Consider the following 12309-nt stretch of genomic DNA (forward strand, 5'->3'; position numbering starts at 1 on the left):
TTTATGGACTAAAACTAGACTAAAACTAAAACTAAAACGGGCAGAAATGACTAAAATGGGACAAAAAATAAAGACCTTTCATCTAAAGACAATGACTGATACTAAAATTAAAAACAGCTGCCAAAGTTAACACTGGTTTTCAGTTATTTCAGTGGGTTTTTCTTTATTTAATATCTGTAAATGACTAAGCTTAAAGAGAATAACATGAGAAAACACAGGTAAAGTCAAAGTATCTGGTCAGAGATGAACCTGCCTTCACCCTGCTGTCACTCACCTGGATGAGGGGAACGGCAGAGGAGGAACTTCGCTGTTGATGCCGTCACAGTATCGTTCAAGGAAGGAGCGCAGGTGGGAGAAGGTGCTTTCTTCCAGATCGACACAGTACGGTCTGTGCCACGCCACCACTTGTCTGGAGAGCCAAAGAGAGGAAATATTGATGAATGCTGGAGCACAGAGGCTGAGGGGATGAAGGGATTTGCATCAGATATATTGTAGACCAGCGGTTCTTAACCCAGAAGAGGGTCACAGACCAGACCAGCTTTTAGTGGATCCCTGCTAGGCCTGGACTCAACCTAATATGAAAATACCATCCCATACTCCTAGCCAACAAGTTTATCAATATACAGAAGTTACAGAATACTGCCCAAGCGAACTTTACTCTACAAAGTCAGTGGAAGTCCCCAAACTGGATTAAACTCTGTGGCAGTGCCAAATTATGCAGACTATTTTCTGTAAAAGAAACCTCCCACATGTCAGAGTCACAACACTCGGAGAAAAAACAGACCATTTATTTTTATATGGTAGGCATAGAGAGTAACACTGAGTAGTTTAAAACCTCATTATTGAAAAATCAACCACTCTTTTTCTGGCTACAGCAGCAAATAAATGCTTAAATAATCCGCCAAATGTTTGTTATCTAACAACATACTGTTACATAACCATTTTTCACAGAAATGGGTAAAACAAGACACAACATCAACTTAAAGCTAAAAATGCTGCAACAATTCAACCTCATGGCAATAAAAAATACTTTAAAAATCAGTTTCTTTCCTTAGAAGATAATTAAAATAACTATGTGCTTAATCTCCTCCCCTGTTCTATAAATCCAGCCCCCCATCCCCACCCCCACCCCCGATATTTACAGTATGATGGTAGCTGACCTGTCTCTGGGCAGAGCCGTCCACGCCAGGCTATGGGACGTGCCGGCTGAGATCTGCTGAATAGCGACTCCGTCCAGGCCGACGACCTTCTTGGGTTTAGTGATCGGCCCCGTAGAGTTCCCCTGTCCACACTGGCCCATGGAGTTGTTGCCCCATGCGTAGACTTCATTGTCTAGATGGAGGGTGGGAAAAAGGAAATATAATAGGTTAAGACTGTGATGATTTTAGTCCTTATGCTGTTACTTCTAAGACTGAGTCCTATTTGTTCAAGATAATGAAGAGCTGGGCTTTGTCACACTACAGCAGCTTATGCAAAGGCACCGATACACAACAAGCAGCATGGCTGACTACAAGTCATGTTCTCTACGCTGACCATCAGATCATTTTCCATTCTCTATATCATGGGAAAAGGGGGGTGTAAAACATGTCAGTGGTCATGTATTATTTGGTTCCTTCAAAGGTAAAAAACAGCAACATTTTAAAATAACTAAACATGGGTTGTTGGAAACGTTTGGAAAATTGGGTTGTGGTTTGTCATGAAAAAGACTAGTGGGTCCTGAGGCTAGACCGGTTGTGAACCACTGGTCTATGCCCTTGTGAGCACCACGTACTTGTTTGTCTGGTCTTGTTACCACACTTTCTACTTGTTTTTGTACTGAAGCCTATCAAAACTGAGAGCAATCGAATTATTCTGAAGTTGGAATTGATGAATATTGATCAGCAATTTATTATACTGCAGTTATTGCCAAGGAGAAAAGAGAGGACATGTTGGAGAAGACTTACATATTTGAATTAAAATTGTTCTTGAAATGGATCTTTGGCACACTTTTAACCTTAGAGACCACTGCATTCCAATAAAACTTCCAATAAAATTTCAATGACTTGTTCAGCCCTGGAGGACGGGTTAGGGTTAGGGTTAGGGTTAGCTTTTGCACTTGTCTGGCCACTCAGAGAGAACAGGAAGGTATGAGGCAGCTGGGCCTAGCGTTAGTGCAACCTAACAGTAAGTGTTTTAATCACTGACAGGCGTAGATTTTTATTTTCAAGCATAAACAAACCCCCAAGTTTTATCTACCTTGGTTTCAGGCCAGCCAGAAGATTTTTTTTTAATATAATTCACTTGTAGCAAGTGGTTTCACCTTCTAGAGGGCAGTCACTAAACACAATTCAACACAAGATAATAATAATAATAATAATAATATCTTGAATTTATATAGCGCCTTTCAAGGAACCCAAGGACGCTTTACAGGAACACACATAAGATGTAGAATTTACATATTTTGACATAAAATGTTGAGATCTAAACCATAACTGATTATAGGGATGCACCGAAAATTCGGCCGCCGAAAATTTTCGGCCGAAAATGGCCCAAAAGTGCATTTTCGGTTGTCGGCCGAAAGATTTTGATCACCGAAACAACAAGGCCAAAACACGACGTTGTGATGACGCAAGCAAAAACCGCGGCTAGCACGCATTGAATCAGTGGTTCTCAAATAGAGGTACGCGTACGTGAAGGCACTCCAGGGGTAGGTGAGATTTTAAAATACATGCCGGCAATTTAAGAAAAATAGCGCTTTTCCTTGCACGTCAGGAGCAACACGATTTTGCGAGTATATTACGCCTTTCTTTCTAAAATCACATTCGTGCTGCGAACGTCTGCGGTGTGCTTTCTCTGTCCTCTGATAAACAGCAATATTTACTGAAGCAGAAGATAAAAGGAGGTTTGCCCCTCTCTGTCCTTCACTCTGTGCGTAACGCGGCGCTTTTACGCACAGCCAGGACGTTAGTGCCGTTCTTTTCACTGTTTCATTCACGGTGCCAGCCAAGTTTGTAAGAGGAGGGTGTGACTTTTCATCCATTCTATGTCAAATATGATCAATAAGAGTAATAAGGGCACAGCTGAGGCTCGTGGTGAGAAGAGTTAACTCTCTCCACAGCGCACAGACTGGCTCACCTGTTTGTGTTCAAGACTGTCCAGAGAAGTCATTTAGCTGGTTTATCTGCAGCATTTAGAAGTCGTTTGTCTGAGGTCAGAGGAGACTGTGTTGGTAAATATTTCACTAAAGTACCGGTAGTTTAGAAACAGCTCCAGCTGTGTGAGTTTTGCTCCAACGAGCGCACATGGTGATGGTGGTGCCGATTTTTAAGGTAGACAGAAGAACAAAAATGTCCTCCTCTCCAACACCACCTGATGTTTGATATCTCCTCATATCTGTCTATATCAGTTCTTGTGTTTTTGCCTCTTTTTTTTAGCCTGGTAGAGAGGGAGACAGGCAGCCGGACATGTCCATAAGAGCACAAATGCGCTACTTAAATATCTGCAGCAATGTCGCGCTGCAAAATGATGTTGCAGGTGTGGAAGCTTGCTTTGACTCGCTACAGGTTCTAACTGTAAATATTTTGTGTAAATAATTTGTATGAAAAAAATTGGGTATAGAGTGTAAGGACCTTAAGTTTATAAACTGGAGTTAATATTGTGTAGGCTCTTATATTTAATCACCCTAAAACCCCCCTGAGTCTCCCCCATGGCAGGATGGTTTGACCCACACTGGCACATGCCTGTCAATCACTGTATTCACAACCTCTCCATTCATAAAAAAGTTTATGATTTATTTTTTGTGAAGAAATGCTGATCTATAACTAAGTTCATGATTTCAGTTTGAGAAAAGAGAAGTCTTTTTTATAATTAGTTAATTATTCACAGGTTTTAAGTTCTCTCTTACTCTATGTTTTTATTTCCAAATTGTTCCAGAGAGACCGCTGCAGCCAAGCAGAGTTTTACACACTTCTGGGTTTAAAGCCTTTCCAGTCACTGTTTTCAACAGCTACATTAATTTGAATTCCCACATTTAGAGACGAGAAGAAGACCATGACTTTAGCCATGCATTTTTAACATTTAAAATGTATGAAAAAAAATCTATTATTTGTAATTTGAAAGTGTTTATCAGTTACAAAGTTTGATATATCAGACGGCTGTCACAGTGCTCTTTAATGTCTTTCTTTTTGGCAAAAAAGCTTTGCGCTGTTTAGGGGGTATTTGGCTGAAAAAATACTTCACAGGGGGTACATGACTGAAAAAAGGTTGAGAACCACTGATTTAATGTAGACATGAGTGGGGTCAAGTTAAACATTTTATTTTGTATTTTATTTTATTTCATATTGTGCATTGTTGGAATGAAATGCTTAATAAATATTTGCATAATTTTGTAACTGATTTATTCTTTGAAGCATTAATATTAATTGTTGCAATTGCAATTGATTTTAGTGAGGTTAGTAGCTGACACAGTCATAGCCATAAATGCAATGGTACTAATAATTGGCATAATATTTTTTCGGTGTTTCGGTTTTCGGCCCTGATTTCCTCATTTTCGGTTTTGGCCAAGAATTTTCATTTCGGTGCATCCCTACTGATTAATAGTGCTAAATCTGCATATACACAGGTTTACATCTGAAAAGGTGGTCTGAGAGTTTAGTTACACTAAAGACTCTGACAACATGATGGTAAGAGAAAGGGCTTATCATACGATGATATTGTCCACCACAGTCAGAAGAAAACAGTACTCTCCTCAAAGCAACAAGAGTAAATAGACAAATTCAACCGTCCAGGACAGAGGAATTAGCTTGAACATAACCCGACATGATCAAACAGAAGCTTCCATATACTGTAGGCCAGCAAGCCTCTTATTCTGCGGGAAAAACTGTTTTTATCAAGCATTGTGTTGTGGTGTGTTTGTAGAGTGATGCGATGGCTGTTTGTGGTTAAAAATCAGCTTCCTCTTTAACTGAGAACTCCGCCTCCATAGGGATCCTCACTGTAATGATTCCAGCCACTTAGAATAACAGTGTTAGCTTGTTAGTGACAAAAACAACCACTTTTACTTTCATCCATCATGGATTATGTTCCAGACATTACAGTCTGTCTCACTGCTGAAGGCTGAAGAAATCTATTACACACTTGAAAAATTTTGCCCTACATAGAAATAGGGCAAATGTCTAAAAATATCTGAATTTCACTTTAAATATTTGCTTGGTCTTTGTACTTGTTATTTCCTCATGCTTTTTGAACAGTTCAGCCCTTTTTGAACTCACTGTTGGATCAGAGTAACCATCAGACGAGTCATGTGTATGCAATGAGCCTGGGGATATGAGAGATTTTAAAATATATGTAGGCTATTTAAAAAATAGTAACAGCCAACTTAATGCCATATTTTTGTTCTGTCTTGGTAGAATTTGCCCAACCTACCAGCCATGGTGGCCTTTGATTACACACTGTAATGAAAAAGAATGTACCCCCTTTCTGATTCCTGTTTTTATTGCATATTTATCACACTTAAAGTTTCAGATCATTAAAACCAATTTTATATTTCACAAAGACAACCCAAGTAAATACAAAATGCACTGTCTGAATGATTATTTAAATTTTTAAGGGGTAAAAAACCCAAGAGCTCTTGAGCTTGAGGTCATGAACTGAAGGCCGGATGTTGGCCTTCAGGATTTCCTGGTAGACAGCAGAATTCATGGTTCCATCAATCACAGCAAGTGGTCCAGGTCCTGAAGCAGCAAAGAAGCCCCAGACCATCACACTACCAGCACCATGTTTGACTGTTAGCATGATGTTCTTTTTATCAAGTGCTGTGTTATTTTTACTCCAGATGTAACGGGCCGCACACCTTCCAGAAAGTTCTACTTTTGTCTGGTCAGTCCTCAGAATATTTTCCCAGAAGTCTTGGGGATCATCAGGATGTTTCTTGGCAAATGTGAGACGAGCCTTTGTGTTCTTTTTTTGTCAGCAGTGGTTCTGGCCTTGGAACTCTCCCAAGATGCCTGAGTTGCCCAGTGTCTTTCTCATGGTTGAGTCATGAACTCTGACCTTAACTTAGTCAGTGAGGCCTGCAGGTCTTTGGATGTGGTTCTAGGTTCTTTTGGGACCTCCTGGATGAGTCGTCGTTACACTCTTGGAGTCATTTTGGTTGGCTGACCACTCGTGGGGAGGTTCACCACTGTTCCCAGTTTTCTCCATTTGTGGATAATGGCTCTGACCGTGGTTCGGTGGAGTCCCAAAGCCTTGGAAATGTCTTTGTAACCTTTTCCAGACTAGCAGATTTTAATCACTTTGTTTCTCATTTGTTCTTGAATGTCTTTGGATGGTGGCATGATACATTTCTTTCTGAGATCTTGTAGCCTACTTCACTTTGTCTGACAGCTTCTATTTGAGGGATTCCTTCATTCAACAAATCTGGCGGTAATCAGGCCTGGGTGTGGCCACTGAAATTGAACTCAGCTTTGGTTAATCCCAGTTAACTCATGATTTAACAACTTTTTCCACATAGGGTCAGATAGGTTTGGATTTTTTTCCCCCTTAATAAATCAAATCATCATTTAGAAACTGTATTTTGAATTTACTTTTGTTGTCGTAGTGAGATATTGAAATTGGTTTGATGATCTGAAACATTTAAGTGTGATAAATATGCAAAAAAATCAGGAATCAGAAAGGGGGCAAATACTTTTTCATGGCACTGTATCTATCCATCTGTTACACCCTAGTCTCTGACAGCGTGGCGTTCTAAAGTTCTATGAAGTATCTGATTATACACGTTCTATTTCTTTTTCTAGTTCTGCAAAATTTGTCACAATAACAGTCTTCACTTCTTGCTGTCCTTGAGACTTTTATTTTGAAAAGCAGGACCAAAAAAACGGAATGTATCAGCAAAACTTTACAACAAGAACCTTCATAAACACAAGAGAAACACAGCTTCACAAGGAATGGAAATATTAGGAATACTAGATCACTTTAAGATGAGAAAATTAAACTCTGAATTTTTAGCTCTAAACTCTGTTGAAAGTTATTGTTATATACTTAAAGATGTTTTCATGGCTTCAATTTGGCCTGGTGGCTAATATAACATAGCCTTCTGTCACACAACAAACCAAAACAAGGATTTATTAATCATTGTTCTGAGATTTTAAAGATAAACTTTACAGAGAAAAGAGACAGCTAGGAGAAAGTGAGGCCAAGAAACAAAGACATGTACCGTGTGATAAGGCGAGACAGTGACTGTCCCCTATGGAGATGTCCACCACCCGGGTCGTGGCGAGTTCTTCGATGAGTTTGGGTCTGAGCGCTGTGGCCTCAGAGGAACCACACCCAAGACAAGCACCACAGCCCCAAGCATACACCTAAAAACCAAAAAGGCATGGATCAGCATCACTGCATGATTACACACCGAAAAGCTTTTACTCTTGGTCCTGCTCCAAGAAAACATTCTGATATAACCAGTCCTGACCTTGGCATCTACCACAATGTCCAGTGTAAACATCAGAAAAAGATCCGGCCTGTAGTTTGAGTTTTTATTTTGTTAAATGTGTCCTCAGTGATGTTGTACCTGTCCCGTTGAGGTTAAGGCTAGAGATGATTGGCTTCCTGCACAGACTTTCCTGATGAACATACCCTGCAGGGCCTCCACTACCTTTGGCTTGTAGACTCGATTGGTATCACCGTGACCCAGTTTTCCTGCAGGATGACACAAGTTAAATACAGAGTGAGCACATTATCACAGTTTGGTAATATTTAACTGTTTGACACACATTTCTGACACACTTCAAGACCAAATACAGGAGTCTCCTTAATTCTCAAACTCCAGCGTGGAAACGTTTACACTAGAAAGGTCCTAACATGCAAATGTAAATTGTTCAAATTCTGAAGTATACTGAGGGATGAATTTGACGCACCGTTGTCTCCTCCTCCGAAGGACCACACCGTGCGTCCGTCCTTTGACAGAGCGATAGTGTGAGAGCTCCCACATGACACCTCTCCCACATTACTGATGTCTTTAACCAGAGTAGGAATGTTTCTGCTGTTGCTGTCACCGTGACCTGCAGTCCCAGGAAAGATGTCAGGATTAAAGATTGGACTAAAGCATGGTTAAAGAAAAAATGTTCTGGAGGGGTTTTTTGCAAATAGAGGGTCTAAAGGAGAGCTCGGTTCTCCTGCAGCCTGCATTCAGAAAAGACTCATCTTCTTCTAAAGTAAGCCAATGTCACAAGTTTAATAGCTTTTTTGCATTACTGCATGTTACGTCAACATTGTTTTTGCCAAATTCCCTGTTATTTCATCTTGAAGACAAATTATATATATATATATATATATATATATATATATATATATATATATATATATATATATATATATATAAGCTAGCATTTCCCCATCCTGTTCCTTTTGATTCACCTACAGTTTGTGACTGCAGACATTAATGTCACCATAAATGCTTCACATTAACAACCAAACCCACAACAAAGAAACACAGTCACATAGTCCCATCTTGAGATTATTGATTTAATGAAAGTCTCAATCGCGTTTTGATCAAAGTGCCATCTTAAATTTCAAACCCTTCATAGGTAAGTGGTTGAACGTGGCTTGCTGTGATTAGAGTTGGCCTCTGCTCATACGGACCATGCTCTACCAGGAGTTGAAGAAAAGGTTTTCTTTTAGGTCTGACTCCTTGTCTTGTCCAGGTAAATTTTATCACTTTGTTGAGCACATAAGAGGGAGGTCTTCAAATCCAGCTGCAGTAAAAGCTCTCTGACTTCATTGAAATCAAGCAAAGATGAAATACTCAGGGTTACAGTAAGCAAACAGTTGAGCAAAAGGTCTATGCTATTTCTCTGAAAGCAGCCAGGGCCAATTCACAAACCTCTAATGAGATTCAGGGGTGTTGTCAGCAGTGCCTAACTCATTAGGAGGTTTAAATGATAAAGAGCCACGTCTCACAGTTACGTGTTAATAAAAGCTTAAAAGGAAGATCCCTCCAGGGGTTCCTTAGGAAAACTTCACAACCTTCATTAGCGTCGAACTGATAGAAAAGAGAAAGAAATACATTTGATTCACATTCACAAAGGGGATCAGGGCCACTGAATGGTTTTTATGGGATCTAACTTTCTTTGGCCCAAAATTTAAGAAAAAAAAAAAATTATTATTATTAATAATAATAATAACAATTGGATTCCGACTATAACATCCTAATTCTGACTTTACTTTCAGAATGCTGTCTTCATTCTCAGAAACCAAACTTACTCCTTGAATTGGAAAAAAGGTGGGATCTTCATTTTTTTCAATGGCCCTAATCATCTTCTATACTAATGATATGGATCACATAGTAATAATACCATGCAGCCCTGAAAAAGTTGCAAAAATTCTGTGATGTATTTGTTTTATTGTAGAAGCTTCATTGTAGAAGCTGCACCATTTTTCAACCAATTCATTTGCAAGGAGAAAAAAAATTAGAAATTGTGGTCAAAATTTCTCTTGAAGCAGGCGATGGTCGGTCCTGAGGTTATACTGGCCTAGAACCCCTGAACGGGATAAACCAAACTCAAAACAGAATAACTGAACTACAAGGAGATATATGACATTAATTATTTATTTATCAATGTGTTATTAAAGATATCTACCTCCAATGAGATACTACTCAAAGAGAATCTTAATTTTCACTGAACTGAACTTTTCAAAAGGTGGGAGCACCATAAGAGACGACTAAAACCTAAAATAACTCAGCATTAACTGAAAGGAAACTTTACAGTTTTAAAACTGACAGTCAGCAGAGGCTTACAGCAGGGCTGTTCAGTGTGACATATTTGTTGCTAATGCTACAAGAAAATTGGTCTCTTGGTTCTTATTGCACAGGTGCAGATAAGACTTTAGGTTTAACTTGTTGTCACAAAAACTTCACTCCACTTTGATTTGAGATTTGAAATTCATGCCCAATTTTATATTTCTGGCACGTTAGATTTAAGCAGAATGTTATTTCCTCTCGTCATGCGTAATCCCCTGCATCTGGAGTGCGAGCAGCCACGCTCCGCAGCTGATACGATGGTGAGAGAGTGACCTGCAGCAGCTCATACAGACGGGGTAGGCTCTGAGCATACACAGAACAGGTGGTCGGTAGGGCTGGGCGATATATCTATACTCGATGTATCCCGGCTTTTGCCACCCACGATGTAAAAAATGACTTTATCGCGAATATCCGAGAATAAATTATGTGGAAGTTTTGAGTCGTCAGCATGCATTTCTCACTGGACTTTCGCTTCTCCCATTGTCCCTGAACGAAACTCTCACAACAGCGAGCTCACTCTCTCTCTCCTCCACCAATCCAGAAAACTCCTCTGCACATGCGCATCAGCAGTGAGAAGCAAGGGAGAGGAAGGTAAACACAGCAGCGTGGCTAGTTAGAGGCTAACATTTTGCTGAAAACTCCCTGCCAGAGTCGTACATGTCAGAGAGAAGACGGCCCAGCAACGGACAGATGTGATCCACATCTCCACAACAATGGAGACTTATCTCAGTCTAACAGTTCAAACACCAACAACGAGAAGTTAAAATGTTCCTGCCTCTAGACAAGCTTTCTCCTCCATGATCACACAGGACAGTTTCTTGAATAAGGTCTAAAGACGCTCTCATGTTATGAACTTGTCAGAAAGTGGTCCAGCGTTCATCAGCACAGATAATGGACTAATATAATCACAGCTGTGAGCCTGAATGGTGGACTAGACTGCAGGGTTTTGGCCATTTACTGCATGCAGGATTGGTGAGTTCTGTGTAGGTTTGCTTTACCCTTAATGAGGAAAATAATCATTTTATAATCATCAATAGTAAACATAACAGAAAACATTTCAGGACTTCCCATACACTGTAAAATACAGAGTATTTCATGATTTATGTATTTTTGATTTATAAGTAAAAGATTGAATGAAGTTCTTTTCAAAATAAAACAGCATAATTTAACTTTATAATGATTTTTACTTTCTGCAAACAATTTTATTAAAAATCCAATAGAACAGTCTATTTTTATCACCAACCTAGTGTCATTTGGGGCCAAATTAAACATTATACAGCTGCTGAGAGGCCATTTCAAAATATTGTGATATATATCATGTATCGGGATATAGCAAAAATATACCGGGATATCAATTTTAGGCCATATACTCCCAGTCCTAGTGGTTGGTATGTTTAAGAGGAGCACTGCTTTAATCCCAAGTTTTTTATTGAGGCAGGTAGGCTGGACGATGTTAAAAACGAGTATCTCCTAGCTTACTTCTCTGTTCTCCTCAACCTCTCCAAATATGCACTGACAGTCACAGTGAGTGAACCGTCAGTAAGAGGACAGAGCGCTCAGTCTGTGCAAACTTCTGATTTAAGGTTAATAAATAAAAGGATGCATTTTCCCTTCACTAATATCGTAGCTGCTTCTGTCTGGTGAACAAGCTAATACGCGTCTGAATGTAGCATACAGGTCTGATAGGAGACGGACAGACAGACAGCAGTGTCTGATGGAGAGATGAGGGAGAGAGAGAGACAGGAGCACAGAGGAGTAGATCAATACATCCAACACTGCATAAACTTTATCTCTATTGTTAGGGTAAAGACACGATTTGGAGATAGATTTTTTTGTTTTATTTACCATTTAACTCCAATAGTTCTGATGTTATGATTACACTGTTAGAGAGAAAAGAGCGTTCATTTACATTAGCTCTATAAACATCAGAACCCAGTGTGATAGTACAATATGGACCAGACTCTAACAGTGTTTAATGAAATTCTAATAATGTTACAAATATTTTCCTATTACCCTGAGTATCAGTAAATATATAAGGGGCATCCAAACTATGGCCCGTGGGCCAACTGTGGTCCTTGGTCATTTTGAATTGACCTGCAAGAAATCCATTAAAAAGGCCCACATAAGAACATAAAACCTGTACTTTATTCTATTTCTAGGATTAACAATAATTGGGGTTTATACAATATGGAGATATTTACAAATTCAATTTAGCAGATCAATACCAATATATAAATGCATAGACCTAACACTTCAGTCCTTGAAACACAGTTTAAAGATGAACAAAGAAGCAAACTTCGGTCTCTAGAACACATTAAAGTTTAAGTAATTACAAAAAAAGACAAATAAAATGGGGACAGCAGCAAATAGCATTCATGAAGGAAGATCATCTCCCCCTGTGTCTGATCTATCTCAAGGTCTGATTTCCAAATCATACTGCTCTAATCATCTTTAAGCACCAACATCTCTATGAAGTTAGTCAGCTTCCTGCAGGTTGCTCTTGTTTTGTGTCTGAATGTGGAGATGAACCGTCAGCG

General features: G+C 39.4%; 1 protein-coding gene across 7 annotated transcripts in view; it reads right to left on the reverse strand.

Moving 5' to 3' along the window:
- Positions 1-12309, reverse strand: part of herc1 (HECT and RLD domain containing E3 ubiquitin protein ligase family member 1) — a 117261-nt gene that overhangs the window by 83538 nt on the left and 21414 nt on the right. For all 7 annotated transcript variants that reach the window (XM_041786312.1, XM_041786305.1, XM_041786327.1 and 4 more), the window contains exons 7-11: positions 7890-8033; positions 7544-7671; positions 7193-7337; positions 1161-1332; positions 275-409 (exon numbers count right to left, since the gene is read on the reverse strand). In XM_041786312.1, coding sequence (XP_041642246.1) covers positions 275-409; positions 1161-1332; positions 7193-7337; positions 7544-7671; positions 7890-8033 — 724 coding nt within the window. The remainder of the gene's footprint in view (positions 1-274; positions 410-1160; positions 1333-7192; positions 7338-7543; positions 7672-7889; positions 8034-12309) is intronic.

The sequence above is a fragment of the Cheilinus undulatus genome, linkage group 1 (genome assembly GCF_018320785.1).
Source record: "Cheilinus undulatus linkage group 1, ASM1832078v1, whole genome shotgun sequence".
Taxonomy (NCBI): Eukaryota; Metazoa; Chordata; class Actinopteri; order Labriformes; family Labridae; genus Cheilinus; species Cheilinus undulatus.